Source organism: Anabas testudineus, chromosome 16, assembly GCF_900324465.2.
Source record: "Anabas testudineus chromosome 16, fAnaTes1.2, whole genome shotgun sequence".
Lineage (NCBI taxonomy): Eukaryota > Metazoa > Chordata > Actinopteri > Anabantiformes > Anabantidae > Anabas > Anabas testudineus.
This window is the reverse complement of record NC_046625.1, coordinates 10597731-10621228: the sequence shown is the minus strand read 5'-3', so window position 1 is coordinate 10621228 and position 23498 is coordinate 10597731. Positions and strand designations below refer to the sequence as shown.

The 23498-nt window shown below is 41.0% G+C and overlaps 1 protein-coding gene across 1 annotated transcript; it reads right to left on the bottom strand.

The window, feature by feature from the left end:
* Window positions 1-85: 85 nt before the first annotated feature.
* itga10 (integrin, alpha 10) lies at window positions 86-23004 on the bottom strand. Its single transcript, XM_026371077.1, has 30 exons — window positions 22219-23004; window positions 17089-17200; window positions 16879-16988; window positions 16698-16786; window positions 14412-14526; window positions 14196-14323; window positions 13461-13609; window positions 9513-9663; window positions 6339-6504; window positions 5414-5487; window positions 5182-5326; window positions 4284-4432; window positions 3981-4124; window positions 3647-3853; window positions 3425-3555; window positions 3057-3223; window positions 2780-2922; window positions 2561-2671; window positions 2373-2458; window positions 2123-2264; window positions 1920-2012; window positions 1728-1804; window positions 1530-1619; window positions 1346-1430; window positions 1131-1244; window positions 948-1055; window positions 739-852; window positions 552-647; window positions 357-470; window positions 86-269 (listed from the first exon to the last, which is right to left on the bottom strand). Exons 1-30 carry the CDS (start codon window positions 22268-22270, stop codon window positions 216-218), a joined length of 3516 nt encoding a protein of 1171 aa, XP_026226862.1. The 5' UTR covers window positions 22271-23004; the 3' UTR covers window positions 86-215.
* Window positions 23005-23498: the final 494 nt, after the last annotated feature.

Below are 23498 nucleotides of genomic sequence, written 5' to 3'. Positions count from 1 at the left end.
TTCTCAAAATTAGAAGAATATTTACATAATTGCTCCCGACCCTGGAAATAGTGGGTAGTGCATTTCTGTTGGACCCTTGTGATGCCCTCTTTGGTCCTAGAGGTCTCTGTTGCATCTGTGTCTCAAGTCCTGTCCCAGGACTATGTATGTTCCTGATCAGAGGTGGACTTCTTCATCTGGTCATCCTGGCAAGTAACTGTCATGGCAAGTTAGGCTCAGTCTTCATGGTTTTCATCCTCTGCTCTGTGTTTGCGTGTGAAGAACCCAAGCTGTCAAAGGCAGAAGAGATATTATGTTCTGTATTACATTCTGATATATTTCTAGAGAAATGTGAGTGAAGCATAACATGAAAATACCTTCCACAAAGCGAAAATGATAAGGGCCAGTAGCAGTAAACCTCCAATGATGCTACCGATCAGAATCCAGAGTGAGATGGGAATAGCTCGACCCTTGAGGACCTCCAGTACAGTCTACAGATAAACAGATGAAGGGAAAGATTAGACAAAGTAAATGCTGCTCCCATTCTGCCACTGTCAATGCTGTGGTCTTACCTCCCTCCATACTGTTCCTGAGCCCAGAGTGATGAGGTTAGTCTCCTGTGCTGCGAGGCGATAGGTACCTATTATCCTCACTGACTTATATTTAGCCTTCAGAAAGAAACACAAAAGCGATGACCAATGTTTTTGTCACAGAGGTGAAGAAATGGGCTGAAATCATGTTTGTCTGTGTTTATCTTACTTTTCTGAAGAAGTCATCATGAACTCTGCGGCTGACACGAATTACTGCAGCCTGCCCTCTCAGAAGCTGCTGGACTTCGCACACAACCTCAGTGCACCATGACCTGCTGCAATTCTAGACATGCAGACATAACAGTACAGCACATTAACATCTATGCTGAAGCTGCACGCTGTTCAGTATCTGCTGTGCTGTGCTGCCAGGAGCCTCACCAGTGTGTCACTGTGCATCATGTCTTCAGGATGAAGGGGGCGTACATCTCTCTGTCTGGCCTTCAGCTTGGACAAATCACTCAGCACACTGCAGTTCACTCCTGTGGCCTATGAGGTAATTTAAATATGTCAGATATGTTCTAAAAAGAGAGACACAGACAGTGAGACAGAAACACTACTCACATTGTATGAGAAGACTTCAGTGACAGTCATGAAGACACTGTCTCCTGCAGCCACAGAGGGCAGATGTAGTCTCAACTCCAGATTACTCACAGAGTAACAGCCGAGGTTTTGCAGCTACAAATCCCCAAAAAACAAGTCTTTTATTTAGTTTTATTTTCAGTGTTGTGACTCATTTGTAGCCATCTTTACAGTGAGCATGTGAGCCATAGCTTTACCCTGAGGTGTGTGTAGAACTCTGGTCCAATTGCCTCTGACACTGTCCGAGTTGGGTGGACCTCATATCGGTTCAAATTAGAGTCACTGCACAGACAGAGTGAAGAGGGGAAAAAATAGCACATGAATACGTGTACACATAAGAACAGGAGTGAAAGCAACAATGAGTATGGTAAACAGACATACCTGCTAACAAACAGGTCTGGCTCATATTGAACAAAACTCTGTAGCTGAACACTGTTGTCCCCTAAAGTTCCTGCTCTTTCCACGCTGTCACTGTTAAACAAACACAGGGTTGCAAAAAGCTACCTTTTAAAGAAGACAAAAAGATTTTCATGCTTATTAAATTCTACCGTATCTCTAAACTCTGTGTAGTGATTCTACCTGGCAGCATTGAGCTTCATCTGGACTCGACTGTGCAGAGACGTGCAGCTGAACTCAAACTCCAACATAAAGTTAACCTGCAAACAAAGAAGAGAATAGTCTGCTGAAGTGACGCATTTTACCTGGAGGGAGTGAAGCATGAGTGGGCAGAGTCGAGCGAGTGATGAAGCTTTTTAATTGTCAAGGACGTACCTTTGACTGGGAGCGAAATACTGGATAGCTGACGTTACATGAGTGGCTGTTGGCACCAAGTGCTGTGCACTCGATCTTAAAGTGGGCATCTTCCTGCGATAAAAGAGAGTGGAGAGAGAGGTTGTATCAGTGCATGTAGGTAAATGTGCATGATTCGTTACACATGATTGTTCATGTATTATCAGCGCATGTGTGTGGATTACTCTAATGCTTAAACTGGAGAAGTGGAGGTTGCGTGAATAGTGCAGCGTCAGGCTGGTGTTGTAGGCGTTTTCCAGTCTGTTCTGGAGCTGCACCTCCACTGCCAGACGCCTACGAGGACTGCGAATCACATACGGCTTCTGTCTGTGGAGAAAACACAATGAGAATTCACTGGAACTTAAATAAGAAGAGATCTGACCTTGTTACACACAACAAAGTAAAAAAGAATCAAGGAATATCTAAAATATTTACTTTGTCCCAGAGACGTCCATATGTGCCTGCAGCACCAGATCTGTTGTGCACACATCATCCTCTCCACAGTCTTTAAAGAACGGGATCTAGAGAGGTCCAAGTGGAGGGGACAGAATGTTTTAGGAAAAAAACAAATGTGATCCAGCACAGAAGCTAATAGGGATAACAGTCCATGTAGTGCTACGTACAGATTTCTTGACGGTGGTTGGCCAACCTTCATCCAAAACTGGGCCACTCTCTGTGTTGTTAATCTTAAACTGCAGCGAGAAGCTGATTGGACGGATGTAATCTGCTGTGTCCTATAGTAACGACAAAAACAAATGTTAGAGATGAAAGCACTGCTCACTGTCTGTCTTGATGCATGTGTATGAAAGATGGAAAATGTTCTAATGTTGGTGTGTACTCACATAGACATGGAAAGGCAGTTTGTAGCAGAGAGTTTGTCCTGTGTGAACTCGGACAGCCAGCTGGGTCTGTCGGTGAGAGCTGTCATCAAACAAGGCCCGTGCAGACAACTTTCTGTCATCCAACATGGCCGACACCCACAGATCTGAGGAGACAGCGGGAAATTGGGATTTGGTAATAATAATAATAATAATAATATTATTAGCACCTGTTCAGTTTACAGGATTAGAGAGAGTATGACTGTGAATTTGGGGCTAAGCAAAATATAAAGTGTCATACCAAAACTATTGCTGTGTGATCCAGGGGAGCGGGAGACAGCTTTGAAGCAGGCAGTGGCATTGAGACAGGCTGATTCTCTGCCTCCCCTCTGACAGGTCTTCTGAATAACGTTGATCGAGTGTGGCTGGAAGGATAGGCTTACGTTGATTTGGACTATGCTTCGAGAGCTGGATGTGGTGAAAACAGGTTTTAGTTTTTAGCCACGTGACACTGGGATTGTTTTTTTAACGTGGAAGCTACCTGGCTTTAGGTTATACATTTAATGTGTTGTCTGGATGTGGTGTGTTGCTTCATTATCTCTCCGTGCTTGCTATAAAATAAAATCTCTACTGGCCCTTCTGTGTTGATCCTCCTCTGCGTCTACCCACCTGAGCAGTACAGCATTGCCCAGCGCTCCCACTGCCAAATCTATTAGCTCATCTCCATCCAAGTCCAAACGAGCACTCACACTGCGGCCAAAATACTGCAGGGAGGGTGAAATCGATGATCCTGGAATACGCTGTAGAGAGGGGTGAGGCCAAACCAAGAACAGGAATGAGTTTGACTGAAATGTCTCAGTGAGCCTGCAGTAGTAGGGAAAAGACAAGTACCTGTTTATATTTGTGGATGATGTAAATGCCGTCACCATGGTAAACATAGATCGCCCCCCTGTGTTCATCCTCCAATGGTGCTCCAACAAGCAGGTCAGTGAAGCCATCATGGTTGACGTCTGGAGCAGCTGCCAGTGCGTAACCAAACCTGGCATCCTGCGACTTTTCCTCTGACTTCAGAGTACCATTAGACACAAACACCTCCTCCTGAGAGGTGGGAGATTATTATCCATCTTTTGAGAAAATTGTTATAGACAAGAATGTGATAAATGCTTTGTAATGGCTGCATAATAATTCTTATGAAGAAGAGTGTTGAGTACCACTGCTGTCTTACCCCACTGAGAGTGTAGATGTAAACTCTACCAGCCTCTTTGTTTCCCGAGCCGAGGTACATTGGAGCAGCAACCAGAAGAACATCAGTTATGCCATCCTGGTTGATATCCAGCCCACACACTTCACTGCCATAATAAGATCCAATCTACAGACAGAAACATGTCATTTCAGCTTACTGCCTGTAGGTGGAGTACTTGCTGTAATCTCCAACAAATGAGACTCCTGATGTTTTCTGCTCAGAAAGAATTAACACACAAAGACATGGCTAAAAGGTGTCAGGACACACCAAAGAAGACAACTTTACCTGTTCTCCATTGAGGGCCTGTACAATATTGACATCCCCCTCGTTACTGAGTTCAAATAGGATAACTTTGCCCTTGTGTTTGAAGCGAGGAGCCCCAGCTACGTACAGCCTCCTCCTGTCACGAACTACCACAGATGACACTGTGTAACCTGAAAACACATGCGCATACACATCATCAAACACCACAGAATAATCTACAGCATTTTTTAAAATAGTTTTGGCATGTTGTTGACTATTTTGAGAAATCTGGGCTTCTATATTCAGCATCTATTTTCAGCTCACACCAACATGGTATGAAAATAAACTTATTAGATAAGTTGGGTGTCACTTCATGTTGTTTTTATTTTTGTCAGTGTTTACATCATGTTAAATGTTCAGGAGGTTGGGAGTGTGGTCAGACTTGAAAACTCCTCTGGGGCAGAGTGTTTGTATGTTGATGGAAAGAAAAACAGTGCACTGTGCAACTGTTTTTTTTTTTTTATAAAATTATGTCGAAAGACAAACAGGAGGTAAAAATATGTTTTGAAAACATCACAATATTTGGAGCTAAGTGTCTAGCTGAGGTGAATCACTAAAGCCCCAACAACTCAGGAGCCCCGCTACCTTTTTAGGAGTCTAGAAGCCCACTTGCAGGGTTAACCTGACTCCAGATCACTCCTATTTACACATATAGTGACTGATATAGAATGAAATGAAAGCTAATTGTAATATATCACACTGTAAAACAATTGAATAAAGTGAAACAAAATCACAATTCAATCTAACTATCAGGCTACTTGGAGGTAGGAACCCAGCTCTACTGTCAGTCTATCATGTTGGAGCTTCTCACCAACGCGTATAAAAAACATAAACCACCAATATGATTCTTTGACAACCATGCTCAGTGATGTGATGGTACCTAAGTAAGCAGCATGATTTTTAAGCTCCAATGGAAACTCGCTTTCAAAAGCCTCTCTGGGCGGCATGATGCGTCCACTGGTCCCTTCCTTCAGCACTCCACCGTCCCAGTCATAGGCACCAACCATCCCAAATAAAATGCCATCCTGATGAACAGAGCAGAAGTCAGATGAGATGCACAAAAACATACACATGACAGATTAAAAAAGAAATAAACAAAGGCCTGTACTGACATCCAGGGTGTGTGTGGAGAAGCCAATCTGAGACATCTCCATGTGGAATGAGCTCTCGTTGTAGCCCAGTGTGCCTGTAAATGGACACAGACAACACGTCAGTGCTCTTCATCATCATTTTTCCTTCCTTTCTCTACATCTCAGCTTCTGACGGGGAAGCCATCATTAGCACCCTGAAGACTACAGCTGGCAGATGTGCCTCACCCTTTCCTTTTCTCATGTCTCTTCCTCTCTGATTTCCCTAGAACTTTAAGGGTGGCATCACCTTTCTCCAGCTTTTCCTCCACATTCAATCAACTATTATGACTTCTGTACACTCCCTTGACCGCCCTTTCCTGTTCTTGCTTTTAGGTTTATTTTCTCATGAAGCCAATCTTGCCTCATTGTCCAGATTCTACAATATTATTTGTCTTCCTATGGTTTATTTTCCTAAACCATTTAGTGGAAAAAGTGGAAAAGAAATTCTGAATCAATTTAGATTTAGTCATTGTGATGGATTGGTGACCTGTCCAGGGTGTATCCTGTCCATTAACAGCTGGGATTGTCTCCAGCACCCCTGTGACCTGCAACTTACAACAATACTGTCTTCAGCATATAATTTTATATTATACAGCCAATAATAATTTCTCTGTATTAAAACTATTATACAATGACTAATATTAATTCAAAAGACGCACTCTACGTTTGATTGTTGTTTACTATTTCTGTCTCTATGTTTTTGCATGTTACCAACAACTAGTACACTGCATGCCTTCAACTATATTTAAAACCTAATAGTTTATTTTAAAATTAATCTAAATTAGGTTATTTGTAATACCAGACATCTCTGCTGCTATACATCAGTGACTTAAACAACTGTGACTGTGCTACTTTCATTATTCATCTTTCATTCACTCCCAGCTTTCTTCCTTCTTCCACCACACACCTTCCAGAGTGAAGATGCGGTCTCCCAGGGCATCCACAATGTCATTGAGTGCAGCTTCGTCAGTCACATTGAAAAAATATTTATCGTCAGGATCACTGGCAATATACTTGATTTCATTAATGAATGTCTCAGGGTCCTGTTGCCGACGGATGTAATGACCCAGAACCTGAAGACCAGCGTGGGACAAGGAGAGAGAGAGAAAAAATATTTTAAGAGAAAATGAATAAGCAGATAATACAAACTCAATAAAACATTAAGAGATGAAGGTGGGAGCAGAGAAAGTTGCTGAAAGTGAGAAAAACAGAGAGCATAAACAGAAACTTTGGCATGTATCAGAGCAATTACTTCTCCATGTTTCAGGAGGACAGAGAAAAGAAAAAGACATCACAGAGGAAAGAAGAGAGGGCCAACACCACTCCCAAGACTTAGCACATAACTAATCTGAAACATCTAACATTGAAAACAAACAAACTTCATAGCTGTGTAAGTGCCTATGTGATTTACTTATTAATTATACCTAAAGACTAGAAATCGAAGGAGCAAAAATGGAAACAGAACATGGGAGAAAAGGGCGGTCACCAGAGATTTGTAAATGAGGAGCACAGGCGTAGCGCAGAGGTGAAGAGATGACTGATGCAGTGGCCTATGGCTTAACGCCTGAAGTACAAATGAGAAAATTCCAGGAGAAACCAAACCCCAGAATCTCCCCCTGTGACTCGAGCTGCCAAGAAAACTAAGGAAATCCTCTGTTTTTGAAGGGTAGGGAATGGAGAGGGGTATAGCGTGCAACATGAACAGAGGCCATAATTAAATATGTACATTAAGGTCTAAGCCATTTTGTGCATGCTGCTATATGCTGACTTTTAAATAGTTAAAAATCAGAAAGAAAAGAACAATAAAGAAAAGACAAAGATGTTGAAAATGTAAGGAACATTCCTAGATTCCAAGAGTTTGAATATTCTCATGCAAGTATGAATCTACAGTAAATGTCTCTACATACTGTTCATGGTTTTCCATCAACCTCCCTCCTACAAACACACATTTCTAGCCGCCCTGATGTATAAAACACAGTCTGCAGTGACTGTGCTCTATTTTCGAAAGCTCTGTCCTCTCTTGTGAGCTATTTTCATTGCACAACCTACACATACAGACAGCAGCACCTAGACCTACATCACAACAAAGCTACTGCTTCCAAGCAGAACTCACCTGTCATCACTTTTTGTGCAAACCCTCCACCACAACCACCTAACTCACCTCATTCTTTCCTGTTTCCTGTTTTCTTCCTCCCTTGTTGTTTGGTTCTTTAAGACTGTGTATGCAGTCTACTCTGCCCATACCTTAAACCTCTGTCTCTAGATGTCTGTTTCTTTCTCTCAAATCAAACTCATGTTAACTTTGCATAAGGTTGAGCATGTGAGGTAGTTAAGCAGTCCACAGTGTCACAACCATAACAATATGTTTTAAACATTTTATGGTTTGCAAACCTTTAACCTCTCCGTTTATCCTGGGATGGTCAACATTTAGACCCCAGAATTAAACACCTTTTTTGGAGTTATTTTAAAACGTCAGTTCACCTAAATTACAGAAAACACATTTTTTCCCCTTTGTCCGAAGGTATTTGAGCTGGCAGATACTGTAGTTTGGGATTTCTCAGGTTGTGGGCCACAATGTTTTACTCATGCTTCTTAAAGTATCAGAGGAATTGTATTTCTTTTTTTTTCTTAATTTTTTGTTTAACAGCAACATCACTTTCTAGAAAGACTGTTAAAACAATTTTCATAGGAGCTAAAACCCTTTCAATGCTGAGTAAAAGAATAAATACTGTACCATACTGTAAAAATGACTGTTACAAGTTAAAGTCCTCTATTTTTTTCTTAAAGTAAAAATACAGACGTTATAACACCAAGACATACCTAAGGTACCAAAAGTAAAAGTACTGTGGCTAATTTCATAATAATTATATTATTTGACTATATTTTTGTTGTTGCAGCTGGTAAAAGTAGGGCTAATGACTCACTTCATAGACTTTCCTTAGGGTCAATAAAATCTTAAATTATTTTGCAATGATACCTCATAATTTATCAGTTGATAAGACACTGATCAGCCACAATATTAACACCACAACATGGGACAAATGTGATGCTGGTAATGATCAACAGGTGTCAGAACATACAGTGAATCACAGCTTGCTGTGTAGGTTCATACAGAGTATCCATACGCCTGTCCATATGTTATTATTATTATTATTGTTATCATTTTAATTATATATTATTATTATTTGTAATGAAGATAAAACTCTAAAATGTGATCTATATTAGATAAATAAATTTGTGATAAATGTTTCCATGTGATGCAGTCAATGGTTTGTTGCTTTAGGGGCAGAACAAACTTCATGAGTACCATTGCTCTTGTACTTGGATTTCAGCAAATAACATGTTTCATAGTCATAATGTAAATATAAACCATGTAGTTATGTAATAATTGTTCCAAAATAATCACTGACCTATAAAAATGTATGACTGATTGTAAGGGGTAATTGAGCTTATCCATCCATAAATCACTAAGTATACATTATTTGATCTTCACCGTGTATACGTATATATGTATTTCTATAGTGGCACCGTGCCACTCTTCTTCCATGTGGGCTCACAATCTCTTCGGCTGTGGTTCCAGTGGAGTCTGAAGCTTCCCCAGCTTCTCTTGTGGTATAGGGAGGGGTCTGCAATCAGTTCTGCCAACAGTCTGTCTGCCCCACTGACACTGAAGCCATGCCACCACTCAGTGAGTTCCTATGTGTTGAGGGAGTCGGGCGGGGCTGGAAAGGAAGAGTTTTTGTTCCCACTCGACTATTTTAGCAGACCCAAGAGGTTCATTTGGTCCTTTAGAGATGTTATTTTTGGGGGAGTTGCGGTGGTATTTTGTGGTTGTCTGAGGGTGTACACTGTGTGGTTGGCATACCACTTTAACACAATGTGCAAGGAATTTCAGGGATGCTCTATACACCCCACTGATAATGCAGGTTAGATGTTTGTGTGTTTCCTACAACGGTTTAACCAGTCAGTGAAGAAACTCTTGTATCAACATTTTGAGCAACATAAGGCTCTAAAATTGTCAGATATTATGACTTTTTTAGGGTAGCAACTCCTCAAAGCCATATGGCTATGATGTACTCACAGCAATGGCGTATCTGGTGATGTTTCTGGTCTCGCACTCACGCAGAGCCTCTGGTAGCTCCTCCCCATCATGTGACTCTCCATCTGTCACTACAATCATCACCTTGGTAGCTCCCTCCCTGGCTCCACGTTCGACACTGAATGCCTCTGTGCTACAAAAAAAAAAGAAAAAAAAAAGTTTTACTAAACCGTGCTAAATTGAACTGAAATTTCAACAGAGCACAAAAGAAAAAGAAGAAAAGTAAAGTATAAAGTTGAAGGAGTGAACGGGCTTGAAGTACAGGGAGTATTCGGGTTCCTTAAATCTCAAATAAACATCCACTAAAAGATAAACAATTTCAAGTGCTTCTCTGAGAAAATTAATACTCGTTAAAATAATCACACAGTGGATCAGAGTTCTTTCCCATCAAGTCTGATATAAACGGTCCGAATAACAACTGGACTATTTCAAAACTGTATTAGTCATACTTGAAACACATACACTGGTCATCGCATGCAGCATGTCTGTGTCACTGCACACAGCAACCGCATCTGTGCATTTCCATCCAATGGTGCCATGATACAGGGAGGAAACTTAAATGACAAACATGAACAAACAGATCGAAACCACACCCTGTTTGTCTGCAAGAAACCTGTTCTCAGTGGGACCTGTTTCAAGCATTGAATAGTGTTGGTAAGCCTCAGACCAACACACACACATGCACACAGTAAACTGGGAGAGTAGTCACTGTTAGAGAACTCAGTCATTTTCAAGCCTAACTCTCACCCTTGTCTAAATATAACATTGTGGTCAGCTGCAAGAAACTCAGAGTTAAAAACAACCATTTCCCTTATGCAGTCTGCAAATTACATAGGGTGCAGAAAAAGAGAAGAGAAAACAGAGGAGAGAGGCTCAAGTAAAAGAAGGGTTAGGAACAAACAGATGAGTAAAGAGAATAAAAAGATGAAAAGAAAAACAGAAAAAAACTTAAATGAAATGAACTGAAAGAGTGATAAAATACAGTGGGCAACCATACAATGAACTGTAGCTATAAAATTCACATGTTGCTCTGATGTGGTATTATAATAGTATGAAGTTCACACAAAAAAGGTAATAGAGACAAATAAACAAAAGAAGAAAGGACGGTGGTGGGTGGCAGAGGAGAGATGAGATGAAATTACGAGACAACACAGACAAACAGGTAAGAAAGGAAAGAAGGATAAAAGGAGAAGGAAAGAAGGAAGGTGAAGAAAAATTACAAAGAGAGAGACCGGGAGATGGAAATGAGGGAAGGGGAGATAAAAGAGGAGAGAAAGTGAGTGGAGCTAATTGGGAGGCCTGGTTGCATTTACAACCCATTTTATGGAGTCACAGTACTGTGGTAATGACACGACGCAGCGGTCTGTGTGTGTACTTTTGTGCGCATGTGAGGGGGGTGAGTGAGAGCATCTCAGACGGGTGGAGTAATATAAAAATCAGTAGCTAATCCAGTCGCAGAGGGCTGTTAGATGTTCATGCATCAGTCTGTCATCTACTCTGCATTCAAGCTGTATAATCAGTCTATTACTGTCATTTACATATAAATATTACACTGAGCATAGGCAGAAAGAAGAACGACAGAATGTCCTGTATTTACTTTTTTTTTAGCCTGTGTAGTGTAGGGTACAATGTAAGGAGACATTAAGTGTTTGCATGAAGGGTTTTTCTTGTTCAGTATGTCACCGCAGAGCTGCTTTAAAGTCTTTAGTGGAAGGTAAAGTCCAAGAGGGGAAGTCCAAAACAGGTTGTATCAACACTTTACAAATCTTTTCCCAGTCATAGTTTACAGAAATAATTTTGTGGTAGGAGTTTTTTGTACTCTGTTTTTAAGGGTGCCAGACATAAAATTATTGTCAGTTGGCTTTTGGCCAAAACAACATTTTTTCTACACAAACCACCATTTTAAAGGTCAGTGTCTTGCCTAAAGCTTTACTGATTAAAACTGTGTCAGTCCTTTTAAAGAAAAATATTGTTTGAGAAATATTCTTTTGCTTTCTTGTCAAGAGTTAAATAATAGGATTGTGTCAATATAGTAAATATTGTATATACAACTAGCAGAATATAGTTTAACTTAGCAGCATACAGACTGAAAAGATTCAGGCTTTGTAAACAAAGTTCACCTATCAGCACCTTGAAAGCTCACAAACATGTTTTCTCTTGTTTGCATAACCCGGAATTATTTAAAGCATTAAAATAATCTAAATTCAAGTTCTCGTTGTCAGCGCATGGATTGTCTGTGTAAAATGTAAATATGAAAAGCCCAAAGAGAGATGTTCAAAAGTTATTTTAGCAGAGTGGGGTTATGTTTATATTAAGAACAAGGTCAGGGTAAAGGTCAAAGGTCAAATGTGCTGTACAGAGGGTACAAGTTGACATTAGGTGGGTCAGGGAATAAATCCAGTCGATGCCTTTGTACTATAAAAAAAGTACTATAAACTATATGTACTACTAACTGTGTGGATTTGTGTAAAGTGTGTTGCGCGAGTCCCCAATGTGTGTGTAACCATTCATCTGTGAAAGTGTGTAATGCACACGTCTGTGTATTTTTACAGCTTTAGGAGGACTGCTTGGCTGACCAGGCTGGGACAGGCCATGCCCCACCTGCAGCCATGCTGAGCCAGCAACTAGTTGGTCTAGCTCAGCTAATCTCACTGTTTTTCTACCCTGTCCCTTTCCTGCCCAGTGCTAACTCTGCCATGTGAGTGGGAGTACATAAGTTTGTACAAGTCTAAACATAAGTTGTGTTACATAGTGATATTATCAAATAGATGTTAAATTATTTCAAAAGTTCCCAAAAAAATACCCTGATACACACACACACGCGCACACACACACACGCACTTTCATTTCAGCTATTTAAAAATTACTTTTATCAAGAGCACTCAAGTCTACAGTTAGTGTTGTCAACAACAGTAAGGTGAAAGGTGATCACAGTAAAAGATACGCAGCAGAAAGAGCATGCAGTTGTGTTGTCTGGATTTTCCGTCACTGGTGTTTTAAGACCACAGTTCATGCTATTTTACTGGCTCCATTTTCCAGTCAGTTCTTTTCAACTACCTTTTAAATGTTACTTCACCAACCTTTACCTTGAAATGCACCAGAAAGCAAGAACTCTCCAATTACCTCTTTGTGTGTATGTGTGTGTGTGTGTGTGTGTGTAGTAGTAGAACACCTCTCCAACACCCACATCCCGAAATGGAAGTCATGGCCACACATCAGGTCTGGGTGTGGCGCTCAACGGTTCTATCTTTAATAAAGCAGGAATTTTATTTTGAAAAAAGAGCGATATTTTAAGACTAAGAGGTTTTCACTGACCCTCGACCTATGGAGCAGTTTCTTTAGATTTGGGTTTCAACATATTTTTTTATGAAGAAAAGGCATGAAGGTTATTACTGACTGGGCTACAGTCTCCAACAGTGGTTGGAGAAGTATTCCTCATCTCTACTTAAATAAAAACAGAAATACCGCATTGTAAGACTACTCCATTACAACGAACAGTGTTGTACTTTTAATTTCACAAAGTTACAGCACTAACAGAAAAACATACTTGGTAACAAAAGGATTTCAGTAAAATCAACTCCATTAACACAGTCATATGATCCACTGTAAAAATAAAAAAATATATTTTATTGCTACTTTAACCACCTCATGTTACATTGTTTAATCTAATACATCTGATAGCTTGGTAAGCCATGAATCAAAAGCAGCCTGTTGGGATCATACTGGAGCATATCATTAGAAAGAAGAACAGACTGGAAGAAAATAGACCTGATTGTCGTTCTAACTGCAAATTATACAGTGGTATATTTAGATAAAACCTCTAAGAATGTTACACCAAAATCTAAACACACAGATAGTTTCCAGTAACCCTGCCAAATCTACAATATGCTTGGCCTATAAGAGTGAAGTAAGAATGATTGACAGGCTCACCAGGCCATGTGGATGGCGTATGCTGTCCGCGTCTCTCGTCCCTCCTGTCGGCTGATGTTCTTGGCGGCCTCTACCACATCCTGTGTGGTCTGGTAGTCCTTCAGAGACCACTCATGGACCGCTATCTCACCATACTGCAGGATACCAACCTGAATGTGTGCACAAACATACCAGGTTCTAACAATGCCCCATGTTCGTCATTTTACTGGCACATAGTTGTGGAAAGCAACATCTGAGACATCTGTTTCTTGGGTGAACTATCTCTTCAAGTACCAATCCTGCTCTTAAAGCAAACATTGCACTTGGGGAATTTTTGAATTCATTCAAAAACCAGAGGTATTTCCTCTCTCCACCTCACACTGCCGGCTACCCCCCACCCCCCCTTTTCTAAACCCAAACCCCCTTCTCACTCCTCTCGTTGTTTAGCCCAGAATAATGTCCCCAGATCCCCCCTGCCAACTTCCATTCCCCCTAACCTCAAACTAACTCAGCTCATGTCCCTTTATATTACTACTGCACTTCATTCTAGTCATTTTTGCCAAACTACTTCTTACATGTGTCACTCTGTGCATGTTTTTACTCAAAGCACTAGCTTGTGCGTACGGTTCTGGGCAACAGCAGCTAAAGGCTTCCAAAGATTTAATTGGAAGGCAAAACTCAAATTCAAACCCACAAGTTTCCATTACCAATATAATAATATTTAGAGGCAGTGAAAACATTAATTTGCACTTTTACCTGCATCTGGTCTGAGCTGATGTGGAACTTGCTGAGGATGTTGCTGAGGAAGTTCTGGACCTCATACCAAGGGTAGATACTGTTGGAACCATCCAGGACAATCACGATGTCCATGTATGTCGAGCACCCTGCACATGTGGGAGTTTAAAAATATTTGGTTTGCTAAAGAAGGCCTGCCAAGAGAACATCTTGTGTTGTGTACCAATATGTGGTTACTTTGCGCTGTTGGAGCAATGGTCTCTCTTGGTTGTAGGTCATCGCTGACAGAAGCACAGATGCCGGTGCTGAACATAGATGTACCACACTCCTGAGACCACAAAGGGGCACATGCCTGCCAAACACAAGCAGATAGACACAAAGTGAGACACACACAACTACACACATCAGCATGCGTTCCACAGGCAATTTCAGGAGCATTTATAGTCAATTTGAGCAGTTTATATTTGTAAGTATTTGTGTTCTGTTCACAAGACAAGTAGGTGGACTTTCGGTCATTATCATAGGGTTTAAGCACACAGACTGTGGCCGGTGACCTTAGTATAAATAGAAAGAACAAGAAAACACTAAATGAGAGCAGACGGTGAACAAAAAGAAATAGAGTCTTAAAAGGGAATAAGTCATGGAAAAACTACAATGGTGTGGTTTGGAGGACAGAAAATGAGAGAAAGGCAGAGAGAGACAGAGAGAGAGTGTTGTTGACATGCTGGCAGTTACTGTTGTCATGAGTGGTTTAACAGAGCTGGAACTGCAGACCAGTAAAACAATTTAAATCTGATTGTGTTAAATGCGGGGGGGTAAGTGTGGGGTGGGGGAGAGTCACATAAAAATGATTCTGTCTTCAAAGCACGCTGTTTATTTGGCTTTCATACCGAGAGGGAAGAATAAGGGGGAGAGTGCAGAGAGAGGGGATAAAAGAGAAACCTGTGCATGCAGCCAAGAGACAAAAGAGGGAGACCGAAAGTGGGGTGAAATGGGGGTAGAAAGAGAAACATCCTGATTATCCCTGCCCTGTCATTATGGATGGGTTTCTCCTCAGGCTCACAAACAGGCAGAAAGGAAAGGATGGAGAGATGGATGAGAGAAAGGAAGGAGGGAGAAGATGGAGAAAAGCGAGAGAGGTGCTATGGCTTTTGGTAGGTCTGTCATTAACAAAGGGCCAGAGACGCATTCCAATCCTGTTATAGACCTGACCACTAGGGTTAAGATAAACACACATACACACACACATGCACACATTAAAGTGGGCTACACTGGCTAGCATTCATGAACTGTACACGACTCCACACCCGAAGCAACACAGACACAGTAACCAACATACAAAAGCATGCACATACACACACTGCTGACCCTTGGCCCCATGCGGAAGACAAGTCGCGACAGCTCAACAGAAAGATGCTAGAATTACTGAAAGTAGTAAAAATAAGTACTTGTACTCAACTATTGAGACCTGACTTACCCAAGACTCGCCTTTCTAAAGGTTTGATTTGAACTTTTATTTCCAATGCTGATTTGCAATGTTTCATATTAAACAACTTTTGATTGAATATATATTGGATTCTGGGTATCTTATGAGGGGAAGAGTTCACCTGTAGCCCTGGGAAATTAGTTTTAGCCAATGTTTTAGTGTACGAAATGAACAGCAACAACATGTGTAGCAAATGATAACATACAATAGCTTTCAAGTGGCACGGCAGTAAAAGAGTTAACAGAGTACAGAGAGCTTAATGCACAAAATAATGAAAAGGCTGCACTAGATATACTGTATGTTGCACTGAAATGATCAAGCCATGCAAATACAACAGTGGACCCAAGTTCACTGGCTGACCATAATCCAACCTCCACTGGTGGTTTGGTAATGAACAGGACTGCCCCCTGTCTGATACTACCAAAGCGAGCCTTCAACAAATCCTTTCAGCATGCAAAACCACACTGACCCATGGGTGCTACAGATGGCAACATTAGCAAGTCCTGAAGAATCTGGCTGAAATATATCTCAGCTAGATCAATTCAGGCCTGGAGAGAGACATTTCTCCAGGCACGGACTGGATAATGAGGACTGACCTCAGTTAACAGCTGCAGTTCCCCTCAAACATTACCACAATATTAGTCTGGCTGTCCCATAGGAGGAGGGAGTGCAGAATATAAGATGATGAGATATTCAGAGCAGGCAGCTGCGCGGAGGCAGGTTGGACTATCAATAACAACCAAGGGGAAGAACATTGTCTTCTGAGTTTCATCAGGACATCAATACTATGGTTAATTTGGGTTGTAAGGGTGAATTTTTTGTAGAGCAACCAAAGTCCTCACTGAGAAAGAAGAGGACCCTCACTATAACACATATCCATAACACATGGTCACATCTAGAGTCACCCAGAAAAACAACAATGGAGTCGATTCAGTCAGATCCTGTCAAACAAATTCAACATCTGGCTCTGACAAACAATCCCAACAACAACATCACACAAACAAAAAGCCTTGTTACCCAGTATTGAGACTACATACCAGAAAGCCATCAGGTGAGTTTGGAGTCAGCGTCATTCCCAGGTGAGAATTCCTCAGGTTTTTAGAAACATTCTGGAGGGCAGACTCACCTGAGACAGACAAACGGGTTGTGAGTATATTATATATATATATATATGTATGGGTGTATATTTTTTTTTTTCAGGTTATTAGTTTTTATCACCTAGATTCACTTTGGTGCAGTTTGAGCTCTTCTCATCTCCTACAACACATTTGAAAATGTCTCCCTTCCTGTTGTTTGGTGGTCCGTCCCAGGGAGCACCAACCAGCAGTCTTCAACAAAACAGTCAGTGATCATCACAACGTAAAGATTTATGAATTTTTATGAATATTTATTAATTTTACAAGCTTTCCTTCATACACACACACTTACGATTTCTCCCCATCTGCTTCATGCTGCAAAACAGAAAAGCCGAACAAAGCATCCTCTGGACCGGTGAAGATGCGTGGATGCTTTACATCTATGTTGAAACACTGACACAACTCTGCAATAGATGACAAAAACATTATTTCACTGATGACAAAGTAACATTCCTACCTCTTAAAATGAGTGGGTCCATCATCAGGAATCTGTGCTGTGCAGCCAAAACTTGTACAAAGCACATGAATCCACGTGATTTTTGAGAAAAAATACATTTTTACTAACATAGTTACAAACATCAGAATACATCACAGTATAGAATACATAAGAGTCAGAATATAACGTAAAATAGCCTAAATGAAAAGGTTGGAACATGCTGATACAGAATGAATGTGACACTGTGTGAAATTTATTTTTTTAACACAATCTACAGTGCAGAATCAGATTTACTATTTTCCCTCTTGGTCTTGGAAAAGGGAGTTGGGGGCGAGCTAAAGGCGACCTCTGAAGAAAAGGAGGAATGTTCAGGGGAAAGAGGAAGACGAGAGGGGAGAGAAGAGGCAAGGCAGGGTAGGGTGTGGGTTAGGAAAACGATTGAGTATAGTAAGCCCCCTGTTATGACCTACAAGCCTGTACTTCATACATACAGAGAGAGGTGAGCAAGAGAGCAGCAAGATGGTTGTCAGACCATTAACTGAGTTCACTGAGGCATCAAAACATGTTTAAAATCTCTAGATAGCATTTTTCAACCCCAGAAAAAGACATATAGGTCAATTGATGTACAGGTACTGTAAGTGAACGTTTCCCACCAGGGTAACAAACTTAAATGGAATGAATTTCATTTTCCCACCTCAACTTTGTCATGTGTACTAAACATTCATATTATATAACTCATTGAAGCTAGATTTCATGTGTTAATAAACAACAGTATCCTATTTGCTGCTGCAAACATTCATCTCCTTGACACAAGTGTCTGTGGCTGAACAAGACTTGTGTGATGACGTTTTGTATAAAAATTGACACAGGTCTGTACTGAAACAACTGTGCATCAAGAAGAGCAGTGCAAGAATACTGACAGGTCTGGTTCAAAATGAACTAAAACTGGCAAAATTGGTGTTTGCTGGTGCTGTCAACAGCTGACAGGAAAAATGTTGTCAGCAGCTGACAGGAAATAAACAATTCCATATTTCCTAACTGCACAGTTCTCCTTAAATTAAAGAGCATCAACTTGTAGTATTTTCACTTCAGTCTCAGAAACATTATGCAGCTCTTGACAGCTGGCAGTTAACGAGTCCAAAGTGTGCATCCATACTATGTCATTGCCCTGAAAAGCAGTCTGTGTTGAATGTTTTTTTTTAAAGGGGCAAGATAAATATGACTTGACATGTAATTTAGCTGTGTCTGGGGGCATCTACAGTAACTCTCATACTGTACACAGCTTAGTGAGTTCAATGGAGAAAGCTAGTCCGAGATGAGAAGCAAAACCAGAACACTGGTGCTGTCATTATACTCCAGCTACTTACACACGTTTATACAGATACTTCCCCACAAATACACACTGACACACAAAGACAGTTACCCCAGCCAAGCAAATCAGCGGAGGGATTCCACTTGGTTTTGAGAGGGAAACTAAATACGATCACTGTTTCTCTTCCATCTCTGCTCCTGCTTTTCTCACATATTGCACTGCAGTTTCTTCAACCTGCTCTTTCAAAGATGTGGGATTTTAGTTATGCTGTTAAAACACTTGTGGTCCAGAGCCATTACATGAATTGTCATGACATTTTGTACAAACATTTATATTCCCTCCCCAGGTGATTAAGTCCACTGACTTTAAAGGTACCCTGAATGTTCATCTGGTGCAACCACAAGGCTCACAAGTTTCTGGATGTGAGCTAACATACTTAACCAAGGTGGTGAGCATGGTAAACATTATATCTGCATTTAAGCATTCCCATTGTGTTTGCATTCAGCTCTTTGCCACAAAGAGTTTAGCATGGCTGGAGACTCTTAAAACAGTGTGAGTTCCTAAAACTTAAACTTCCAAACCTCTTGTGTTTTTTAGATTCAGCCACCAATCTGATTCTACACAGATGTTCAATACACTGCACCAGTGGGAAAATATGTAGGCAAGGTAAATAAATCCACTTTCATTAACAAAGTGACTAAAACATACTCTATCCCAACTTCTTGCAACATGTTATTCTCTCCTTTTCTCTACCACCAACCACCCTTCTCACACAATGTAGTAAACTGTCTTTTCTTGTGGCAACAAAACCCACACTCTCCAATTCCAAATTACTTTCCACAACAAAGTGGGCCTCTGATAACAACCCCCGCTACTGATTTTCTCGTTCGTCCTCCTATTTCACTCTCTCATAAACCATACATTGCTCCGTTCTTACTCCCCTTCCTATAACACCCACGTAACTGTAACGTCTACCACAAGGGCCCCTCTCCATTCCCAACCCTTCTTGACTCCCACCAAACTGTACCATCATTCCCTGTTTTCCCTGTTCTGTCCTGTGGTTCCACTTTCATGAGGGTTTGTATATGACACTGTACCGCAGGCTGTCTGACCAACCATCGCCATGACAACTGGCAGCAAACATTTATCAAGCCAAAATGGGTCCAGATTCTCTCAACCACATGTTCAGCTCTGAGCGCTAGTGCTACTTGATGTCTATGGTTCTGAGTGTGTAAAATATGCATGTGTGTGTGTGTGTTTTGGATAAGAAACTAAACTTGACACTACAGTGTTTCATTTGTAGCAGTTTGGTATAAGTTCATGGATTGGTTGAATTAAATGAACATATATAAGTTTTCTCTCTTCTTTCAGCATCTTGGATTCACTTGACTAACTTATAGCGCGGCTGTCAAATGCCCAACAGGAGAGATGTGTTCCCAATCTGTTAGTAACCGACTCAAAATGTTTCCAGTGCATCCCCCTCTTTCACCTTTTCCCACCCTCTTTCACAGATTTTCTCTCCATTATCTCTATCGTGTTCTGTTCTCATCTCTGTCACCCTCTCGTGGGGAATGGGGGTGGATAAAGGGGAAGAGAGGGAGTAGGAATGGGAGTCAGCAAATGATGGGAAAGTACAAAAACACAACAAAATAACGGGGGAAATAATAGCAAGGATTTATGAATGGTCAGTGAAACTGAGGTAAACACACACCCTCCCTCTCTCTCTCTCACACACACACACACACACACACACACACACACACACACACACACACACACACACACACACACACACACACACACACACACACACACACACACCTGTGTTTAGCATCTCTGTAAAGCATAACAGGGTGAAACAGACATGGGATGCCTGCGGCTCACATCAGGGGTGTTCTGCTGAAAACATTAACATTACACACATACTCTCTCACCTACATGCTCTTGTATGACAAATACTCAAGACAGGAAACTCACACACAGACAGGGGCACTTACACTTAATTCACACAGGCTAAACTACAAATTAAAGCAGGGACCACGGAAAAAACTTCCTGTGTACATGCTTGATTGAAACAGATAATGGAGGGCAATGTGTAAAACCTAACCACAAGCAACTGGGTGCTGCCATGTATACATAGGTGTGAGTTCCAGTGTGCATAACTATGTGGTGTGAATAGCCTAAATGCTTTATGCATTCCTCCTTAATGTCTCAGCTTCTGTATGAGAAGCACTTTTCATGAATGAATGGATAATTATGTTTTGGTTTAAATGTTAAGACTTGGCACAAATGCCAACAACTCAATCTACAGACGAACTCCAAAGACTGTGATTCAGAGCAGGTACAAATTTAGCATGCTTTGCACAACATAAAATCTCAGACCATTGATCTAATTTGGCTTCATGGCTGCATGCTATAATGCAGCATTTAGTCCTCTCCTTATCAACTGTATAAACACGGAGATTTGGTAGACAATAATGGTCTTTTTCTTCAGTTTCTTTTAGGTGAGCTCAGTGAAGTGTGTGTTGCTCTGCCACAGGGAACACGAGTAAAGAAGGGGTGCTCGTGTTCATGCTCCATGAAAAAAACACACATGGCACAGACGCCTTATTTGGAAAGCATTTAGACATCAAGTCTAAGAGATGGAAGTGGCTGATAGATATATGGCGAGTAAAGTCATGTTACACACATTATGCTGAATTCAAATATGCACCTTTTGGGGTTGTAGACTGTTTTCTTCACTGTCATCACTTTAAGTCTGTATCATTAAGTCCATTAAGAGCTTGACTAAGCTATGTCACAACATTTATCACCATCATTTTACCCATTTCAATGTATTTTTCTAGTTCTAAACGATATTAGAAAGTTGTATGTATAGATCTGCTGCTTTACATGGCAGCCATAAGAGTCAGCAGAAAATCCGCTTGAGGCCCCTTGTGGGCTTGAACAATTGTGTATTTGGATGGGCCTCGATACGCACACACTCCCTGGGAACGCACAGAGAAGTCAATGTGTCAGCTGTAAGAGGAGATGAACCAGTAACCTTCTGGCAGAGCACACATGCAAACATCTCTGATGGCTCCAAACATCTGCTACAGTAGCTGAAGGCCTCAACAAGAATGAAATATCTTCTCAGTACTCAGTGATAGATTTACAAAAGGATCAAACTTTGAACCAGGAACTATTACTTTGCTGGACTACTTTGTTGGAATGCGTAACTTCCTACACCTTTGATCTGTTTGGCAAATGGCGTGTGGCCATATGTTTTTATGCTTCTCTACACGCCTGCATACGAACATGTTAGGAATGTCTTCATGGTCAGTCGTTTAATGTCACACAGAGGAAAGCTCTGGGACTCGGGGAGGAACGTGTGCTGGCATAATTCACACATGCTGTCTATTCAAGTACACAAAGTTGTGGAGGTTAATCACCATCATGCCCAGTGACATAGACAGCAGTGGAGGAAAGAAGAGCAACTGGGCAGTAAAGAGACATCAATCAGAGGCAACAGGCAGACATTACAGAATTGAAAGAGAATTATTATTTACCTTCATGTTCAGACTGAAATTCTTGTAAAAAACTTGAAAACTTGTAAAAACAAGTGCACATGGTTTTCCAAAATGTGAAGTTAAAAATAATTTTATAAATCCAAATTATTTAAAAGTGATCCTTACCTTTAAGAAGGAGGATGAACTCCAGGCACAACAGGTATTTACGCAGTTCCATTTATGAAATCTAATGAATGCAGACACTCAAGTCTATTTTTTTTATGTTTACAAAGTGGTCTCCACTGGTGGAAATGCTGCACATCGGCGTCCACCACACACATAGACACACACAGAAGCTTTTTCAGCTCTGTCTTTCCCCTAGAGATGCGTAAAATCCGGTCAAAAGGTGCAATAGAGTCATGTCTGCTGTGCGTTTGTGAAGCTCAGCGCAGGGCAAGTCCGTGTCCAAAAGCAGAATTGGCTATATGATAAAATAAAATAAACTAATTTGAAACGAGGATTTGTTTTTTGGCGTCTTTGCGGCTCTTAAAGTCCCTGTAGGAATAACTGAGCAACACCACGAGTGAAGGTTAAGTTGTAGGATCACTAAAAAGGATTAACTGAGACCTCTATGACCCATGTTTTACGCATGAAAATCACTGCACCTGTCCAACCCGACAAGAATCGGCACTCCGGCGTCATTAAACCATAAATAATGCGTAACACCTTCCCAACCACTCAGTCAGTGCGTTTTAACCCCTCCGGACTCGGGAGCGCGTCTCTGAAGCTCCAACTCTCCTGTGGACTGAAACTCGAACTGTGACGTGACGTGTTGTGCGCGGTTCCTCTGGTGACTTGTAAGACATTATCCTATCCACTGATTTTCTTACATCAACAACAACCCGGTTGTTTCTCAGGAGTTTCTATAGATGTTATGTGCCTCTGGTAACGTTTCTCTCACGTTGGAATGAAAGAGCGCATTTATCCTCAGTGCTCCCCTCCCTCCATCCACCAGACTCAAACCTCAAACCCACATCTCTCTCTCTCTCTCTCTCTCTCCAACACGCTGACGATTTCTCTCTCAAAATATTTCAGTTTGCCAAGTTCACTTCTGACTTATTCCTTTCTCTGAGCTGCCTTTCACCAAAAAGTTCTCTGGCTTTGTAGAAAACGACTTTACGCCGACTTTATAAATGGTTCCCAAAGGTAGCCAAGAAAGTTGATTATATTTATATAAGATCAACTTTTGGGCTACCATTGTGGAGGATCATGTTGCCAGTTTACACTACTTTCCAGTTACACATATTAATAAAAATCATTAAAACACCACATAACAATGCGATTTGCAAAATTCTTGTTAATTCCATATAAAGACACATAACTAATAATAATAACTAATAATAAGACTCATAGAAGAGAGATAATTTAGGATGTTTGTTCCTTAATTTGTCACCAGTGCCACCAGT